This window comes from Leptopilina heterotoma, unplaced genomic scaffold (assembly GCF_015476425.1).
Source record: "Leptopilina heterotoma isolate Lh14 unplaced genomic scaffold, ASM1547642v1 Lhet_6, whole genome shotgun sequence".
NCBI lineage: Eukaryota > Metazoa > Arthropoda > Insecta > Hymenoptera > Figitidae > Leptopilina > Leptopilina heterotoma.
Window position 1 is genome coordinate 2,891,181 of NW_025111137.1, and position 20,604 is coordinate 2,911,784.

At 32.0% G+C, this 20,604-nt stretch overlaps 1 protein-coding gene across 11 annotated transcripts in view; it reads right to left on the reverse strand.

Annotated features, from left to right (window-relative positions):
- LOC122509186 overlaps nucleotides 1–20,604 on the reverse strand; it is a 166,464-nt gene that overhangs the window by 19,945 nt on the left and 125,915 nt on the right. For 9 of the 11 annotated variants that reach the window (XM_043623019.1, XM_043623024.1, XM_043623026.1 and 6 more), the window contains one exon: nucleotides 18,506–18,612. In XM_043623019.1, coding sequence (XP_043478954.1) covers nucleotides 18,506–18,612 — 107 coding nt within the window. Of the gene's footprint in view, nucleotides 1–7,572; nucleotides 7,680–18,505; nucleotides 18,613–20,604 lie in introns of all 11 variants that reach the window. The other 2 variants (XM_043623027.1, XM_043623016.1) reach the window with 1 other exon arrangement.

The following is a 20,604-nucleotide window of genomic DNA, read 5'->3' on the forward strand; positions in this document are numbered from 1 at the left end:
GAAAAATTAATTTCTCAAATTTAACACAAAGCAAGATGCGGAAATGAAAAATTTATTCTCAATTATTAAATGTAATAATTTTTATTGAGTTAATAAATTTTCACCTTCCGGTGTAAAGAAGGAGGGTAATAAAAATTTTAAAACAAATGTACCATTGTTATCTTTCAGTTAGGGGACAATTTGATTAGCAAGCAGGGAATTACGAGTTTTGAAGCAATGCCTCTGGATTTGAGTGCAACGACGATGCAATAAAACTTGAAAGCTGGTCGGTTGTTTGAGACCCCTGTGAGGTCGTCATCCTGCTTTGACGTTACCACACAATGCTATTTTCAGGTTTATACATTTGAATTCAAATGCAATATTTTGACTTAACAAACAGTTGTATTTACGAAAGGGGTTATGGCTTGTGGAGATACACACACGCACATATAAATATATTTATGCATGTATGTAAAATTCTACATCACTACTCCTCCTCCTCCTCCTCCTCTTGCTTTGTGCTTGTTTTGAGATGAATAGTTCCAAATTGTGACCTTGCTGAAAATTCAATTTTCTTTTCACGAGACTTTTAAATTATACAGAGAAAAATTTCCCTATGGATTTAATAATTCTATTATATTTTACGATAGCATTGATTTTTCTAAACAGAAAATAAAAATTGAGAAAATGTATAAAAAAATACTTTTATTATCATCACAGAAAAATATAGGAGTTATTTTTCTTTATTCTCATTTTAATACTTCTAAATAAATAAACGTAAAATAAACAAACGAAATTGGACTTTAAACTTCAGTTTAGATAAACAATTAATTATTGGAAGAGTCTGGCAAAGATGGGCAACGGATAGAGTCAAGTTTTCCGAAATTAAATATATAATTTAAAAAAATAAATGAAGATGAAAAGAATTTGCATCCGAGATCAACTGAATATTTAGTCAACGCCACAATTTTCAATAATGAAAAATAATGGAGGACATGCATTTCCTCTAAAAGGTGGAACATTGATTTACGCCGATTTTTACACCGACACCTTTTTTTTTAACAGTGTTTCAGCCCTTTTTAAAAAGCGTGCACATAAGCTAGGCATATTTTGTGTATAACATGTATTTACAATTACAAAACAAAAACAAAAAATTACAAAATCCAACGTGAAAATATTTTTCCAAAATTTTGTCAAATGTCTCTCGTGAAATTTTCGCCAAGAATTCTCTAGAGATCTCAAAATTATAATTTCCTTAGAAATTTCTTATGGCTTTTTAGTAATTAATTATTAATAATTAATTAACCATTCAACAAAAGATTTTCCAATATTTTCAAGTGGGATTTTTGCCTATTACTTTTCCTGACAATATTATTTTTATTACCTGCATAAAATATGTAGCAATATCATAAAATATTTAATATTTATGATTATATTATTATATAAGGGTTATATATTATAGTTTGTATAATGGTAAAAAAACACAATAAAAACAAATAGCGACGGATAGACACACTCATGCCCATGCTACAAACTCTTATTATTTTGGGCCTTAGATGCGAGTTTCTTCCTTGGCTTCGAAAAAATCCTTAATCCAATTCCGTATGAATTCCAGTTATTGTAGATGTTACGTTTATGTATTTGTGTACGTACATATTATTTGAAGGATAATTGTGTTTGTGATAATATGCTTTGTCGAGTAATGATTCCAATTTGTGTAATTGTATATATGAACATGTGCGTGACATTATAATACTCGGCCAACGCTTCCATTGATTTTTCTACTGTATGCACCTTTTGTATTGTCATCTACGTTGTCGTCGGCGTGTACTCTTTCGATTATCGACATACCGTCTCTTCCGGGAGATAAATTGATTTTTCATTATATTACTTATTGACGTTTTGATTAAACATGTGGTATTTTTTTTGTATAACTTTCAAGAACAATTCCTTCCAATCATCGTATTGATTATATTCGTTACGGTTGGGAAAATAATTTTTTATTGTAAAATAGGTTTGACGGAATTGTGAGAAATCGTTGAGAAGAAATGAAGCTACATTTGCCTATTCAAATAGTTTTGGAATCATCCTGTGCCAAGTTGTGAAAATAAGAAGCAGATTGTCTTCAAAGGACTGGAGAAAAGATTGCAAAGATGATTAAGTTTTGCGTTATCCAAAAGAAAGTGAATTTGTCAGTGGAATAAGGGGTGAAAAACCTTTAGGAGTTTGTTAAGAACGAAAAGACAAAACTTGCTATGGATGATGAAGCGACAATCAGAAATGGGTATAAGAAAGTACAAGTCAGCTTCAGATTAGGAGAGCTGTCAAGAAAGCTCTCTTAACTTCTGGTAGTCTAAAGGGTAATTAAGAAAAATCATCCAAAGTGCCAGAACAGTAGGCGTATAAGCCATATTTAGATTAGAAGTGATGTCAAAAAGAGCAGAATTTCTGGGCAAAGAAGAAAAGAAAATTAATAATAGTTAACAGTAAAAAATTACGTGCCAATTGGTACGTAATCGTTTCTGGAACATTGTCTAAAAGTCGTCCTAGAGATATTCTAAGAACATTTCAAAATAGACAAAAATTTATCAATTCTTCGAAACAAAAACCTGATGATGACACTTGCAGCGTCTGCCCTACAATTTCCAGTTGGAATGTTGATTAAAATTATTTATTTTTCCATCAGTTATTTAGAAACAAACCGAAGGTAAAATTAATAATGAATTTAGACATTCCAAAATGAAAAGCGACTATTAAAGTGATTATATACAGTGAATCTGAATTTGGGAAATGCGTATAGAACTCATTAACATTTAACAACGAACAGAACGTGTCAGGAATTTCATAAAAGGTTTCGATTATTGCAGCTGACTCTTCTGCCAAATTAGAGAAGGTTATTTGAATTCGAGTTCACTGAATCAAAAGATTTTATTACTAGAGCGGAAGCAGAAGTCGCGCCAACTGTTATTCTTGCATCCTTTCATCTCTCTCTTTCTCTTTACACCTTCTTGTGTATTTAATAAATTCTTCTTATGTTTCGGATTTTAGATGGTACATTCCCTTATAAATAAATATATGGAAAAAAAATTATGGATCATTCGAAACTATTTTATGTGACTCTATGAAATAAAAAAGATGTTAGTCTTATGAAAGTTATAGGTGAAGGACTCAAAAATAAGTCACAAAGAAAACGCTAACGAAAAAACTTTAGATTTATATAGAACGCAATATCCCTCGTCGATACTGTGTGAAGAAAGTTACAAAAATTGGAAATACGAGGATCGATAATCGTGAGTTAGAAGTAACGAATATGGAGTAGGCGCACAACCGAGTCGCTCCCACCACGTTGCCACAGTCGTGAAACAAATCGCCCCACCAGTTCGCGAACGACCAATCACGTGACTTGTTATGCCGGGCGAGTATATAAGAAGCGGCCTCACGGATAGTTGATCACTCGCCATTAGGACCCCAGAGCGAAGCGATCTGCGCACGCATTACGTTTTAGCATGCGTTCTCATTGGTGCAGAGGTTAACCGCAAAGAACAGAAGGAGGAGAGGGAGCGCCACTATAAGCGCAAACTCAAAAGCGTCTTTAGAGATGCTCAGAAACGAAGGAGTGAGGGTGGCAGTCCAGAGGAGACTCGAACCATAGCTGGTAGGGACGAAGCGAACCACTATGCTGATTCGAGTCGGCCAAGGATTAACGTATTCTAACATTTTAAGTAAACTTCTCTAGGAGGTCAACCCAGACGTCGGTTTTACAAGAGTGATAGTAGCAAGAGCTACAAAAAGTGAAGGTCTTAGGACATAACCATAGAGGGATGAAGCTCGCGGTTGTAGTAACCAATTCAAAAGAAGTGGACAGGCTAGAGAAATTGGGACACGTAAAAATTTGTTTCATGAGTTGCCTAATTAAGTCATCCGGTGTCATCGATGCCTGGGATATGACCATATTGGAACGAATTGCCGAAAGGAAGATAGATTGGCTGCGTGCTTTAAGTCCGGTGAAGTCGGTCATAATTTAATCTCCGGTTGGTCTGCTATTAATGATGAAGTTGAACATTTAGAAAAAGGGACAACTCATCAAGATTGAAAATTGATATAACAAATGAGGTGATGGATCAGCTTATAAAAGTGAAAAAATATACAAATCCCATATTTATCTCGACAAATTTCAGTCAAGCCGATTGAGAAAGTTGAATATCCTACGAATTCGTACCTTAGTGATCTTCTTGTGCACCTTACTCTTTAGTGTAAACGGTAGATTAAAGACTCCTTTGCTTATGCAGGTAGAAAGGGTCCAGCTTCTAATTAAGCTTGATAATGGGTCATGAAGAAGCAAAGCAAGAGGAGGACTAGTTCTACGCTCAATTGGTTTAATTAAAATAAATTTACCAGAGTACTGGAATTAGAAGGGACATAACTAATTCGAATACTCTTTGAAACATTATTTTTGAGTCTCCTAAAAAAGACAGATATCTTAATAGTCCCTTAGAAAAGAAGACAGATCCGAAAAGATAAGGAATAGAAACAATTTAAATCTAATCAAATGTTTCTCATCCTTTTCCACCTTAGCGGATTGAAAAATCGAATATGATACGAATTCGTAGCATATCACTAATCCGATTGTTCTTAGAAAAATTACTTTTCACTCCTAAGAATAAAGTATATGCCTTAGCTTTTTAGACAAACAAATGCTCACTAAGGAGTTGAAAAATATTGTCGGGGATTTCGTCAAGACATTTCTAGAAATGTTCTAAAATGTTGAGTGTAACTCTAAATATCCTTAAGTCATGAAAAAGACGACCATAGAATATTTTATGTCTGATCCAAAGATGACTTTGAAATGTCTCTATAATGTATTTAGGATATCCTTAATACATTTTCAGATTGTACTTGAAACGTTTTTAGGATATTCTACAGACCTGTTTGAAAAGTTTTTAGAACATGACTTGGATATATTATAAACATTTTCATTAGGTTATTGGACCTCTAATTAGAAAAACCGAAGGAATAATTATGCAACTGGTAAATCCGCTGCGTGCCTTTTTCTAATTATTTCCATAAAGAAATATCCATTAGACTTAATTAATATTTAGCAGTTATCAATAGTAACTTTTTTCAACAAAACAAAAAAAGAACAATTGCGTATTTTCCATGCTTCCCAGTTCATCATCTCGGTTCGAGTATATAATCCAGACTAAAAGAAAAAAAATTCTACGAAGAGAGAAAAGCGAAACGAATATAATCGTAAATATCAGTCGGAATGTGAAGGTTGCAAAGATTAAAAAAAGGACGCGGTCATAGTCGAAGAAAAGTATACGTATATATAGTAAAGGTATGAAAAGTTGGCTTGGTTGTGTATTGGGAGTCGGCTACGAAACGATGAATCTGGGCTTTTGGTGGGGATGGTAGGAAAAAGGGGCGGACAGAGGGTGGCTCTCCTTGTTCGTTGAACTATCGATCTCGCTTTCATACATGTCGACCACCAGGTCTCTCGATTTTCGTGTCATGCAAGTTTCGCACTAGTGCAACCGGAAATCCGGATCAGGTGCAAGGCGATTGTTGAGAAAGCTTCTTTATATCGAATCAATACAACTGGATCGTACCATAATACATATATATATATATATATATATATTCGAAACACTAGATCAAAGCTTTCTACTAAGCGAACATCTTCCATTATCGTGCGTCTCGTCGAATAATACAAGAGAACGTTCACGATTAATGCAGCTCTGCATTTCTAGAGAGCACTTTGATTCTATTATTTGACTACTATTTTCTACTCTATCATTTCTGAATCTCCAATATTCCAATAATTGTAGTGAATTAATTGCGTAAAAATTAATTAATAAAGGGGTATAAAATTAGTGATTCAAACTTTATAATTCTTTTTTACTAAAATATATTTTTGTTTCATGAATAAAAATACAAAATATATACCTAATTGTTAAAGTGATAAAGATAGAGATTTAGTCGACATTTGAAGTAAGTATAAATAGAGAGAGAATACTGAAGGCGTCTAATGCCGCGCCCCTCCTTTCTCCTACCACTCGCTAGTCCAGAAGCGAAGCAATATACATCGTTCGAATGGACTTTTCCCTAAGATCGTCTTCCGGTTTGCCTCGAGGTGTTTCTCCAGCTAACAGGAAATAGTTTCAGATTATATTCAGTAGAGACGCTTCTTTCTAAATGTAGGTAAAACAAAATGCATCCGCATAATGAACAGAAAGTCACGAACCTTCTCTGGTTTCAGATTCTTTCAATCTTTAGGAGTTTTGGGTCCCTACTGCTTTTTGTAGACACTTGCGACAGGAAATTAAAAAACTTCTTGCCCATTATCCAGTAGTAGCACAAGATGAATAGGTTGAACTATCTGAATTGAACAACTACGAGTTTGACCCATCACTTCAGGATTATTCCTATGTCCTCACACTAAAAAAAAAGTTTTACTTTTAGCCTGTTTTCGAGGCTGAATTTAAGGTGTAAACGGAGTCAGCCCCATTAAACAAGGACAGACTTATGTGAAATACATGGGCTGAATTTAAGGTGTAAACGGAGTCAGACTTTTTTTTCCTGTGCTGAAGTCCTAAAAAACTAATATTCTCAGTATTCCGGAACGGGCAAAAGGATTATGCAGCGCTCTGATATCCAGTTCCTTGATTGATCTGAAACCAATCCCTGGAGTTCACTAAATCCAGCCCTATTCGACGACAATAATCCGGAAATCAATTCTACAGTAACTTTGAGGATTATTAATATCAAGAGCTATATGTTTTAGTAACAATTATATTAGGTAGTTGTCAGAAGTGTATCTGTAAAATTCAAAGGTAATCCAGTGAAAAATAAATACTCTTCGGTATTTCGGGATCCAGTTTTCACATCCTAAAGATTTTTAAGGAAGTGGGGATATGACGTGAATAGGAAATCTCATTTTAACTATGAACATGAAACACCGAGTGCCTCCACTCGACAAAAAAGTAAATTGAACGTAGATCAATTTCATTTTTGCATTTTAGACGAACTATATTTGCGAAATGATTGTCACTGTACGTCATGTTTCTTCCGGAAGGCGTAAAGTTTATAATACCAAATTTTTCTTTACTTAATCATGTATTTTTACCTAATAAATAATATTTTTAGAAAAATTCCATGGTTTAAGAAAAAAGAATTGTTGAATAATATTTTTTGGCTTTTCAACTGGTTTACCCCCCTCAAGGTTTTTACCTCTAACTACAAGCGAGGTTCATTGTAGATAATGCCGAGCTTTACTGTACAGCATAAATAAAAAAAAACCCGCTGCACTACAACCGCATAAAGAAGATGAACGAACTTTCCTCTTAATCATCCTTACTTCCTTACTTTTGTATTTTAGTTCAAGTAGTTCTTTGTCTCTTTACTTAGGAAAAATTATTTCTCTAAAAATTATTGTATATTGATAAAAAGAATTATTTGTATTCTAATTAAAATTTCTCATTAGTGCGTGCTTTTATTGAAAAATAATGTGAGTGTTAATTTGAGTTTTTATTGTATAATTGTGAAAGATTAGGTTGTGAAAAAAATTTTTTTTGAGAGTCTAATTTATGTCACCTGTGATGGCGATTTTGCAGGACCACTTGCTTGTACCCTCAAGGACCATCTGTTCGGCCTGCTCGAGGCTGTCAATATGAGTGTCCGGGTCGACTGAAAACGTAGTGCTGAAAAGAAGACAATAATACCATCACCTCAGTATCCTCAGGAACATTTTTTTCACCATATAGACATTTTTTTTATCTGTCTCCTATTTTCTGTTTTGTCCGAATTTTATGATAAAAGTCGTGTTCCTCTTTTGATGTGTCTTTATTTTCAATATATAATAAAACACGAGGATACTGAGGAGATGATTAACAGAAACGTGCCATGCGTACAGCATATGTATAAATATAGTTTTATATTTATTAGAATTGTATGTTTTAATTGCCCATTGATTTACATCGTTAAATTTGGAGCCACCATCGATATATAGCTTAAAAGGACTTTGCTGTCAGGTAAAGGGTGTATGCGAATATTGCAGAGATTTATATATTAGAGGGAAAATATTTTTTCCATTTCGCATTAAATGTAAAACAAAAATTACAAAATGAAAAATGTATTTTCTCTGAGATTTTGTAAGTATGTATAAAATGTTTATTTTTGGTAGGTACCCCCAAAGTAATTAATTAGTAATATTACTGACGTAGAAATACTCATTAAGTACATAATTTGAATTTATGACTTAATAATCACAGTATCAACCAATTTCCATTCGATCCGAAGAAAATGTATTCATAGATATCAATTCTAATAGACACATCTAACTGGAGCTCATAACTTCATCTACCTATATGTATACAGAGTTTTAAATAGGTGAAATACATTCGAAAATCTTACATAGTAGTAATGTAAGATGTAGTAATTTAAATAATTGAGGTAGACCTTGATTTTAAAAAGTCATCAATAAAGTAATTCAAATAATTGAGGTATACCTTGAGTTTTAGAAGTCATCAATTCTCGTATACTACAAAATTCCCTAAAAATCGTTCTCCATAAATGCGACCCCAATAACCCAGTTAGAAATCTAAGCTTCCAATTTTGTCTATCAGTAAAACAAAAAACTGTCTTCAGGCAATAAAATTTTATGCTGACCATGATTTGGGATTTAGGAATTCTCAGAAAGCTGTACAGAATGAAACAACAATTTCCGACGGACGTTCCAAAGCATAGAGCCACTGCGCAGGCTTACTTTGAATCGTTCAAGACATTCGTTCCCTTTTATTCTCTTTTCTAAATTTCTTACCTACAGCATTGCCTCTGAAAAAGTTCTAAGGGTACTTTATGGAACCTGAATTACTGATTAGAGAATCTTTAATGTCTAACTCTAAAAATAAGTAATTTTCTAACTTTAAAATTTGGACTTCTTCGAGTTTCGTCACAGTACAAGTCAAAGTTTATACAACATGTTAATTTCTACATCAAGTCACCTTTCTATTTTTCTGAAACAAAAACCTCATCGAGATGCATAGTGCAACACCAACCTTGAATAAATTATCTTGGTTATTCCAAGTCTGAGGAGTAGGACATCTATCTTGAACTTTCGTCAGCCATATTGGATCCGCCATTTTGAAAATTAAAAAAAACTTGATGCCAGATTAGTAATCAGCGATCCCAAAAATCCAAAAACATTGATTTGCAAATCATATCATCGTACATACAGGAATATGAATGTCGACTTGTTAATTTTAAGAACGTTTTTCTCGAAAATTTAATTTTTGACGTAAGGTCCCATTTAACTAACTAGGTCACAATATTAATTTAAAAATAAAGAAAAGAAACAATGACCATATCTACCCGTCTGGAAACTCATCAATTGGCTAATTAACCGGCAGAATAGTTCAAAAGAAGGTCTAAACCACAGACTACATCAAATTATCGGAATAGATACAGAAGCAATTGCACATGATTCGCCTATTTAGGCATACAATTAATTGAATATCCATATATTCAATGAAGTGAAGAAATTATCAAAAATATTCAAAATCCTTTCCTTGACATCTAATTTGGTGAAATTGTAAAATGTAAATAATAGTAGTTTTTCAGTAATAGTATAAATTTTTCATAAATTTCGCACATGTGACCATTCATAACTACAGTTCAATTTAATTATTAATATTAATTATTACTTTAAATAATAATAAGTAATCCTTATAGTGGTAAGCTCGGATCTACTAGGCTATACAGACGGCACTGGGTGAAAAATCAATATAAGTGTTCGGAGAATTCAGAGTTCGGTGAATTTAATTGTCAGTTAGTCTTCTTTACAAGTGTATTGCTTCATCATAAAAGTATTGTTTTTCAGAAATTTTTAAAACTCGAATTTTTTACTTTGAGATTCCTGACATCAGAAACACAAAAATCAGTTTTAAAAAATGTCATTTCGTGTTTGTGTATAAATATATGTTTCGAGCTCGGTTTCGAGCTCCATAAGAGTGAAAGGGATGAATTTCTTTTAAATTGTAGATCTCATTTACGGACACGTAATAATTCACTTTGAAGAATAGGCATAATATTCTTATATGTTAATTAAAGAATCCACTCAACTAATACATATCTTTGATGTGTGAATATTAATGCTCGAAAAAGAAAAACTATAATTAATATTTCAATATAGAGTTGTTACTTTTTTTCTATTTAGAACACGACAGACAACCTGTTCGATGAATAATTACAAAAAACTAAGAACTATATGTCTCTAGACTGAAACTATAGAATAAAGAGGACTTGTTGCATTGATGATTTTGTGGCACACCGCCAAGACTTATGCTAGTGGCCTGAATGAAAAAAATGTTTTTTTTACCTTTTAGAAAAGGGTGGTTCGAGTTTTCTGCAGACTGTATAGTATCGATCGATGGGAATTTTTATGTTTTTGGGGAAATATCCCAATTTTCGCTAAGTAAAAACTATATACTAATTAGATTTATGCTATAGTGAATAACCGGAACCAGTTTTTATGGTAATTCCTGCTAATGAATATCTACTGCTAAAAATCGTGAAAATTCTTGATTGACCTAGTCGTGGTGACGGGTTTTCCACTAAAGAACATCTGAACAGCAATATAAAATGGATTATAGACATTTAGAGAAAGTCCTTGGACGTTTTCGTCTATGTGGAGCAGGACGGAAACTGTATATCTCTCCACTGGTCGTATGACTAGTGCTCAGAGGAGCACGGATTGTTGGGGCGCTTAATTTCTTGCAGTACAGCTGATAATCATAAAAGTATCGGATCCACAGATCATCTTGGGGGAGAATAAAGCATATTTAGCCATTTGAGTTTTATCATCAGGACATTGATCCTACCTGACATTGACAGAGAGGCAGTAAACAAAATCAGCGCCCAGTTAGAAAAGGAGAAAGTCGAATGTTTCTGCAGAAGATGAATGATTTGTATTATTTTGCTACCAAAGCAGTTGGAAGCATGGAAAAGGTACAGTCATCTAAACGAAGAGTCACTTTTGAGATCGGCGATTTGGAATACCTTACCCAAGAAGAAGAAGAAGAAGAAGTCTAAAAAGTTCTGACTCAAATAATATAAAGAAAAAAGGACCGCTCACCTAAAGGGTGTGGTTTTTATTGGGTCGACCAGAACAAAAGCTCAACCCGGGAATACGGGCTCAAGATATCTATCTGGGTAGAATTCTTCCAAAGTTTATCCAGATTTTCTACTCATATCATATATGTTGAAAAATATATAAGAAAAATAATGGAATACAATAATAATAATACTACAATACACGATATTTAAAAAAAAATTTTTTGTATGACACTACATTAGTATACACTACCGGTCAAAATTGAGAGACCACACATTTTCAGGCGAATAAAAAACGTTTTAAAACATCAAATTTATTGAAACTAAAATTTTTTTCTGTTCATTTTTTGAAAGATGATAAAATTTTAAATAGAACAAGATATTTTAGAAGTCGTTCGGACAATAATTTATTTAGATATTTTTAAAAAATCGTCTTTTTTAATGTTTTACTAAAATTTGAATAACTTCTAAAATAATGAACGCTTTTTAATGATCTTAGGCTTATTTTAAAGGTCATTTGCTACACTTTAAGAATTACTTATAGGAATTTACGTGTAATTTTTTTCTTAGGAAATGCAGACAGTCAAACTTGGTCCAAAAAAATTCAAAAAATTTGAAACAATCTTATTAACAGAAAAATAATTTTTAAAATTCAAACGTATTTTTCTTATTAAATTTTTTTGAAAAATTTACATCATACGATGTTTTATAAATTTTCTAGAATAGTTTTTAGTATAGAAAAATTGTTCCAAATTTTCTGAATTTTTTTGGTCCAAGTTTGAAGGCCAGCATTTTCTACGAAAAAAATTACACCTTAGTGTCTATAATTAATTCTTGTAGTGTAGTAAATAACCTTTAAAATAAGCATAAGATCATTAAAAAGCGTTCATTATTTTAGAAGTTATTCAAATTTTTGTGAAACATTGAAAATGACGATTTTTTAATTCGAAGTCAGAATTTTGAAAGATTTACTCAAAATTTTGAGATAAACTTTAAAAACGACTCAAAAACGTTTTTTAACAGAATTAAAATCAAAAGAATCAATGTTTTTTTCTATGACACTATATTAGAGTATTCCCTTATATTTTTTCACTTGGATCACGAATTTGAAGTCAGAATCATGAAATTGGCAAAAATTTTGAGATATTCAAAAAAATCTGACAAAAAAAACAAATAATAGTCAAGCCTCTTTGAAAATCTGACTTCGAAATCAGAGTGAAAAACTACATGGGAATATACTAGTGTAGTGTCATAGCTAAAAATTTCCTTTTTTTATTTTAAATAGATTTTTCATAAATTTTTTGAGTTTGTATCAAAATTACTCATAATTTTGATACAAACTCAAAACATTCCAAATTCAAATTCAAATTCAAATTTGAGCAATTCCCTCAATTCTGGCATCAAAATTGGATTCAGCGGGAAAAAATACATAGAAATATACTATTGTAGTGTCATAGAAAAAATATTTATTTTTTAAGTTTTAATTCGGTTTTTTGAGTCGTTTTTGAGTTTATCTCAAAATTTTGAGCAAATCTGTAAATTCTGACTTTGAATTCGGATTCAGCATTTAAAAATACATGGAAATATACTAATGTAGCGTCATGCAAAAAAAATTATTATTTTGAATGATTTAAATTCTGTTGTTGAGTCATTTTTTGAGTTTATCTCAAAATTTTGAGCAAATCTGTAAATTCTTACTTCGAATTCGGATTCAGCGTTTAAAAATGCATGAAAATATTCTAGTGTAGTGTCATACAGAAAAATATTTTTTTTTTTATTTTAATTCGGTTTTTTTGAGTCGTTTTTTGAGTTTACCTTAAAATTTTGAGCAAATCTGTCAATTCTGACTTTTAATTTGGATTCAGCGTTAAAAAATACTTGGAATATACTAGTGTAGTGTCAAATTTTTTTTTTTATTTTTTGGTTCGAATTCGATTTTTTGAATCGTTTTTTGAGTGTAACTGAAAGAAAAACCAATTCGACAATTCTGACTTTGGATTCGGATTCAGCGGGCAAAAATACATGGGAATATACTACTGCTGTGTCTCGGCCAAAAAGTTTTTTTTTTGTGCCTGTGATTATTGAAAGTAATTATTCAAACTACAATTTTTATCCGTATTAATTCTAATATTACGTCTGCTTCCTTTTTGCAAATATTTATTACACATTTTGGAACAATAAGACTTAAAAAAAAAATTCTTAATTTGAGAGTTTTAACGACTATGCTAGAGGTTGAGAACTTCTTAACCCCTTTAGAAAGACAAAACACCTTGCTATTTTTCTGCCCCGTATCTTTAAACTTTCCTCGGGCATGTTGCAATTACTTTCGCATCTTTCAAAGCTCTTTTGACGTTCCAAAATGCGTTGATGGAATAGAGAACTCAGTCAAATAGCCTTTGAGTTAGACGAAGTGTTCTTTATATGCTTTTTTAACTTGTATCCAATAAATGCAAAATTAAAAATACATAAAGAAGATGATAAGAATATTAATATTTTCATTCTACTTATAAATTAAACTTTTTATCTTTGAATATTTTTTTAAAAATTTGTTCACAATTTTTATCATTTAACATTATATTTGATTCATTTTCTCTTCTTTTTCAGAGAGAACTAGAAGAGGATGTTGGATAAACAACAGTGCATTGAATTGTTTATTCCCTTTAAATTTTGATATAAATCGCAAATTTTCAAATGAATAATGTGTGGTTTCTTGAGAATATGCCACAGGTGGAATCAGCAGATAAAATCTAGGGATTGCATCGAAGACAAGAATACATAGACATATACATATATGTATATAGGTCTCTATGATAATGGAGAATCGATTCACCTAGTTATATATGTATATATATATCTTGCATTTCTTGTTCCATTTTCGCAGCAAATTCAAGCAAGCCTATGGATATGAGGCAAAGGTGATGATAGAACCACCATAGATTACAGGTGGTTGGCAGATTGCTTTCGCAGGATGGCCAATCTCGCTTTACATCCTGCTGTAGCCGTTTACCTTTGACAATAGGCACACTATACATAAGCCACAACAAGTTGTCACGTGACCTTAATGGACTTTCGATTCAATTCCCATCCGTGAGATGTAGGCTAACCCAATCATTTATAAAATATCAATAATAATCATGTTTTGGAAGTAATTAAATTTATCACTGTCTTTTCACTAATTAATATAGAAAAACAGTAATTTTTTCTATGTCTTTATATTTATTTTAATCTTAAACATGGCTGGTAAAAATCCAATATCATAAGGTACTATCTACTCTTATCTCAATTATGTAAAGGGTTCAATAAAATAAATAGTTTTAACCACCGATGCGGACAATTAAATAAAATATAATTATTAGTATGCTTACTCTCTTTATGTAAACATAACAATTAGATAAAAATGTATGTTGGGTAAGTTTTCAACCTTGCACGTTCGTTGTCACACGATTGGACACGAACATCAATTGCAAAGCTTTTCCGCTCAGACGGCGCTAGTAAATCAGAAAGGTATAGACCTCGGCACAGACCAAACACAAGTTAAAAACTGTGCCAACTACATTTCAAAGTAGTATACCTCAAAAAAAACTTTCTGCATGTGAATTTCTGAGCTAATATCATCAATTATAAATAAACGTTTTCTGTTTCCTAAAAATAGTTAACGAGACTCTATAACCAATAATATAAGTCCAGGTAAAATTAATTCTAGAATTTTCACACTATTCCTTCTGTGTTATAATTCGTATGTAATTAATATATTTCCCCCTCATTATTGGGTGAATGGCGATAAGATTAAAACTCCATTGAAGAATTAATTAGGAGAAAATGATTTTTAGAAAATCTTTTCGACTTTATGTAAAGACAGTTTTTGAATGAGTGAATTGCTTTATGAAAGAAGGTAGAGTATAATTTCTCTAGAGAGAAAAGTTCACTTATTGATCGAAGTAAAATGAAAGTCGTTTATTCATAAAAAGGGTTATTTGCATTTTCAGTTACATAGTGAATGCAAACTCACAGCTCTTTTGGTTGGTAATTTAAAACCATTTAGGAGAAGATATGACATAAAAGAGACGAATAGAGAGAAATAATTTGAAATATGAAAATTATGAAATAAATTTTCCTTCATATACCTATATTATTCAATACAAATATACCGTAAATTGGGACAAAATTTTTATTTAAAAAAAAAATGACAAAAAAATTAGATGCAGATTTTAAAATTTAGAATATCATTTCAACGATGTAAAGGAGTATAATAGAAATTCGAGCAGAAGCGTAAAATGCAATTTTTTGCAAGATTCTTTTTGCATGAACGCTTCTACTTCAAAAAAGAAAGAGGTTGAAAAAGAATTTTCCTCTAGTCGGTTTGAGATATCGAGTGCTTTTTATGATAAAAATAAATCACACAGATAAATTTACCTTGTATTAAAAATGTTTACCACTTTTTCCGAAGTAATTACAAATCGGAATTTTTTTATGTTTCTAACAAAAGGGTGTTAAAAATATTTTTTAAAAATGTTTTTCATGTAAAAATACTGTGAATTAATAATTTAAAGTAGATGTTAGCTTTATAACCTGGAATATAGCAGCAGTAAAATATTATCCTTCACTAGTTTATGTCAGTTTACACAAAAACTACGTCAACCTTAAAAGTAAATTTCATTTCGGAAAAGTATAGACACATAACACACAAAACCACATCAAAAAACAAAACCATCTACCTTCAATATCAAGATACAAAATGCAAACAAATCGACCACACTTAGATAAACATTTATCGAAAAACTTGAGGAACAATTAGGCTGAAGTTACATGCGCGCGTCGGACTGTGTACTTTGCATTTTAAATCCCTAAGTCCTAGTAAAAAATTAACGGAGAATTTCTTGGTTCAAAAAACCTGTGGTAACAGAAAACGCTTTTGTATTTCAATTGACCATAGACGAAAAGTGTTTCGGTGCACTTTTTATAGTTCCTAGGAGTTTAACCCAAAATGCACAGTTTGACGCATGTATGTAGCTGCGAGGAAACATCGATACACAATAAAAACATCCTGGAAAATATCAACAGGAAAAATTGTCGGGATGCACGAAAAGTCAATCTTCAAAAGAAAAATTAATTGTGAATCATGATACAAAACATACTATTTTGTACCTTGATCCAGTGTATGTTAAAAAACTGTTTTCATTAACACCCAAACACAAAAAAGGTAGACGCATAGTTATTTAGAATTGGAATTTATTGTTCATAATCAACTTACCAAACATTTCAATTAAAAAAAAAATTCCACAAAAAAATTCATTGGGAAAAATTGTCTTTTTATTTAGTTTTGGATACATAATTTGTTGCTGTTCACTTGATAAGTAATTAAATATAAAAATAGGTAATATTTATTATAATGCAAGAATACACGTCTGCATGTGATAATAGGTAGGTGAAGAAGTCCGAAATTAAGTTGTCAAAGTATAAATATTCTTCTGTATAGGATCTACATTTTCAGGTAAAGTGAAAATATTTGATCTTACGACACGCGAAAGAGTGTCGTAAGGATAACATCTCAGAAATCTTCTCCCGAAGTTTCGAATCGATTTGAAGAAAATTGAAAGACGAATTTAAAATCGAATAACTCACAAGCCAATGGTAGAGCGTAACTTACTACACGGGAGGAAAGAATCCTTTGCAGAAAGCGCAACAATGTGGAATATTGGACTTTGGCGAGTCGTTGGAGGACTTATATCATGGCCCTGGAATCGATAATCCTGAGAAAGTTTAAGATTTTTAACAAGGTCTTTTTCTTCAAAACTTAAAATGTTTTTTTTTTAAATGGTATTTTTAAAGTTTAAAAACATAATATCTCAACAAAAATAAGTCTGTTTTTTCTTAGGTAAATGGTAAATTGTAGTTAACTATGGTCAAAGACTTTATCCAAAGTAAACAAGCTCTGTGTCATACTTTGAAACATTGACAAACAAATAAAACATCATTATACTTATGGACGTTTTCCAGACTATGGTCAAAATCTATCAATCCATGGCGGACGACAAAAATAGATTAAAACTTAAACTTAAATATTTTAGCTGTAGCCAGATTCTTTGATCCTAACTATTTTTGCCATTGGTCAATGTTTTAAAGAATAGCTCAGAGGTTTTTTCTATTCGTACCTGAAGAATTTTGAAACAAATTTATTTAGTCTTTTATCCAGGAGGTCGATTCTGTACCTTTTCCACTTTACACTTCCCACTCTCATTTCTCACTCCAACTTTCCACTCTCACTTCCTACATTCACTTTCCACCTTCCACAATCTCTTTCCACTCTCACTTCCCACATTCACTTTCTACCTACCACTTTCCACTGCCCACATTCACTTCCCACTTTCCATTTTCTACACCCACTTTGCACTTACCACTCTCACTTCCCACCTTCCACTCCCACTTCCTACTTTCACTTTCCATTTCCCACACTCACATCACACCTTTCACTTTCCACTCTCACTTCCCACATTCGCTTCTCACTTTTCCCTCTTAATAGTTGGAAAGTGAAAAGTATGAATGGAAAGTAAAAGGTGTGAAGTGGGAGTGGAAGGTGGGAAGTGGAAAGTGAATGTGGAAGTGGATAGTAGGAAGTGAATGTGGGAGTGAAAGGTTGGAAGTGAGAGTGGAAAATGGGAGTGGGAACTGAGAGTGTAAAGTGGAAGTGGAAGGTGGGCAGAGGAAAGTGAAAGTGAAAAGTGAATGTGGAAGTAAAAAGTTGAAGGTGGGAAGTGGTAGTGGAGAGTAGGAAGTGAATGTGGGAGTGAAAGTTGGAAAGTTGAAGTGAAAGTGGAAAATGAGAGTGGGAAGTAAGAGTGGAAAGTGAATGCAGGAGTGGAAGGTGGGATGTGAATGTGGGAAGTGAGAGTGGAAAGTGGGATGTGGAAGGTGGGAAGTGAATGTGGGAAGTGGGATGTGGAAGGTGGGAAGTGAATGTGGGAAGTGGAAAAGTTACAGAATCGACCCATGGTCAAGTAAAGGGGTCTTGTTTTCAATAAGAGTTTTTTGAATTCATAATTCATAAATTCATCAGTTAAACAGCAACAATTAAAGGAACCCAATTCTACTATAAAATAAAAAATCATTGCATTCATTCGATTATAACAAACATTAAATTACCCTTCTAAACAACTTTCAGCACGTCTTGATTAATAAAATCAAACAAAGTAATATTTGTAAAAATTTATATTGTGACGTGTAATATAGTATATATGTATATGGATAACAGCAACAGCCGCTGAGCAATAAATGTTTTTTTTTTATTTTCGCTGAAGGAAGCTTCAAACATATATAAAATACAGAGACACTTTACGAATATTACGTCATTTTAATAATGCGTTCAGAACTGGAGAGCACAGCGAATTTCTTTTTTTTTTTTTTGCTTTTATTGACAAACCTGTAATGGCGATCTTCGCAGACCATTTGCTCGTACCATCCAGGACTGATTGCTTCACTGAAGTCATGTGACCAATGTGTGACTTCTCATCGACCCCAAACACAGACCTAAACTCCGACGAGATTCACATAAAGTCTTCCAAATTTTTTCATCACCTGACTTATATATCCAACACACATTTATATTTTTACTTTTTTTTACCCCCAGAATTACATGGAAGTATATTTTTCTCTGTCCGAATATATTTTTTTTTTTGCATACGTTTCCGGTACACGGGGTCGAGGTTTTTCTGTTCTTTTTACTTTCATATGAAAACGTTTTTTTGCATTTGGTTTCGTTCTGTCGACTTATTTTAAGTATGCTGAGGTTTTTTTTTGCTTTCGCAGTAGAGGAACTCGCGTAAAGAGAATATGTCCGTTTTCTGTGTAGCTCATTATCATGAATAAAACTTTGCACTGTCTCTTTAATTTTTGGAAATTTAATTCGTATACGTATTAAATGTAATAATCTAAAAATAGGACTTGGTGAACTTTTTCATGAAATTGAAATAAATTTGAAGTTAATATAATATTATGTTAGTACTTGAAAAGTTATTTTGTGCTTTAATTAAATTCTACTTTGTCTCTATTATGTTGGCTAGTCAATGGAATTTTTATGTTTTGTGAATGGACATATTTTAGTTTGTCAAATACTGTTGACACGTTAGGTACACAACCTTTCGTAATTAACGGCAGTTGGTCGATCAACTTGTTAACGACGACGTCGATTAGTTGATGGCACGGTACCAAATTTCTCCATTCTGTACCTCTTCCCTCGGCCCCGTGACCTCGAACAACTTTCTTCGATGTTAAAGAATAATTAAAACGAAAAAAAAACAATTCACACTAATTTTCAAGGATCCAAAAAGATGTATTTTTTAATTTGTATTTCTAATTCATTTTATAAAATTAAAATTACAAAAGCGTAATTTAAACCATTTTAATAATCAATAGTCTTTATAGAAAATTAAATAAAATTAACAGAGAGCAATTTTCATTATATTGAAGACTGCGGATCTCGAGTGGGCGGTGGCATTAGTTTAACGATAAAACAAATGTCCATTTGCAGAGTCATCGACATTTATAATTGTTGGAATAATTTTCCAAATACGATGAATTAAATAGATTAATTAGTCCGAGCAAAAAATAACAAAATTTACTACTGTTTACAATTAATGCCATAAGCTAAATAACTAAATTTGTAGTTCTGTATATAATATAAATTTGAAACAAGATTTTAAATTTACAATAAACGGTAGATAACTATAAATATTTATTATTGTTGAAATATACATGATAATCTTTATAATTTGTTATTTTAGAAATAAATCGAAGTTCATGCGAGAAATTGCTAAAAGCGCAGTAAGTTTAGATTATAAAAGTTGTAAGGTAATTAGCAAGTAATTACAATAATCGAATGTCAAAGTTATATATTCTCAGCTTTTATCAAGCAGTTCATATATTTTAACTATCAAAACTTTTATTACACTTTAGAATTTAATTAATTTTCAAGTTTTTAGAAAGTGCCAGTTTTTTGTAGTCAGAAGTCGATAATCTGCTTAACCAGACACGTGGATTGGAAATCATGCTTGTGTAGAGCTGGCCGTTTTTTGTTTTTATGGTCGATAAACTAAAAGGCTTCACCAATTGTAACTTTTAAAAAAATCAACTTTTTTGAATTTTCTTAAACTATATATGTGACCTGGAGAATTAAAACGAACTTTAGGTTCAAATAATCGATTTTTACGTTTTCGAGGTCTCTTACAGAAAAAGGGCTTTTTTTATCAAAACAGTGGATTCTTAGGGTCGTTGATCAAGAATTCCCGAAGTAACGAGTTTCAAGCATATCCAATAATTTTTTTAATTTTGCCCTCCATATTGAATCCACCATTTTGAATTTTAAAAATCTGATGCCAGATTCGTAATCACCGACCCCAAATACCCTCGGGGAACGAGTACGAAGCAGATCTGATGAATTTGCAAAATTTCTCAAGCGAAGGTAATATCTTACATTTTTTAGTGCCGTATTAGATCTGCTATTTCGAATTTTGAAAATCTGAT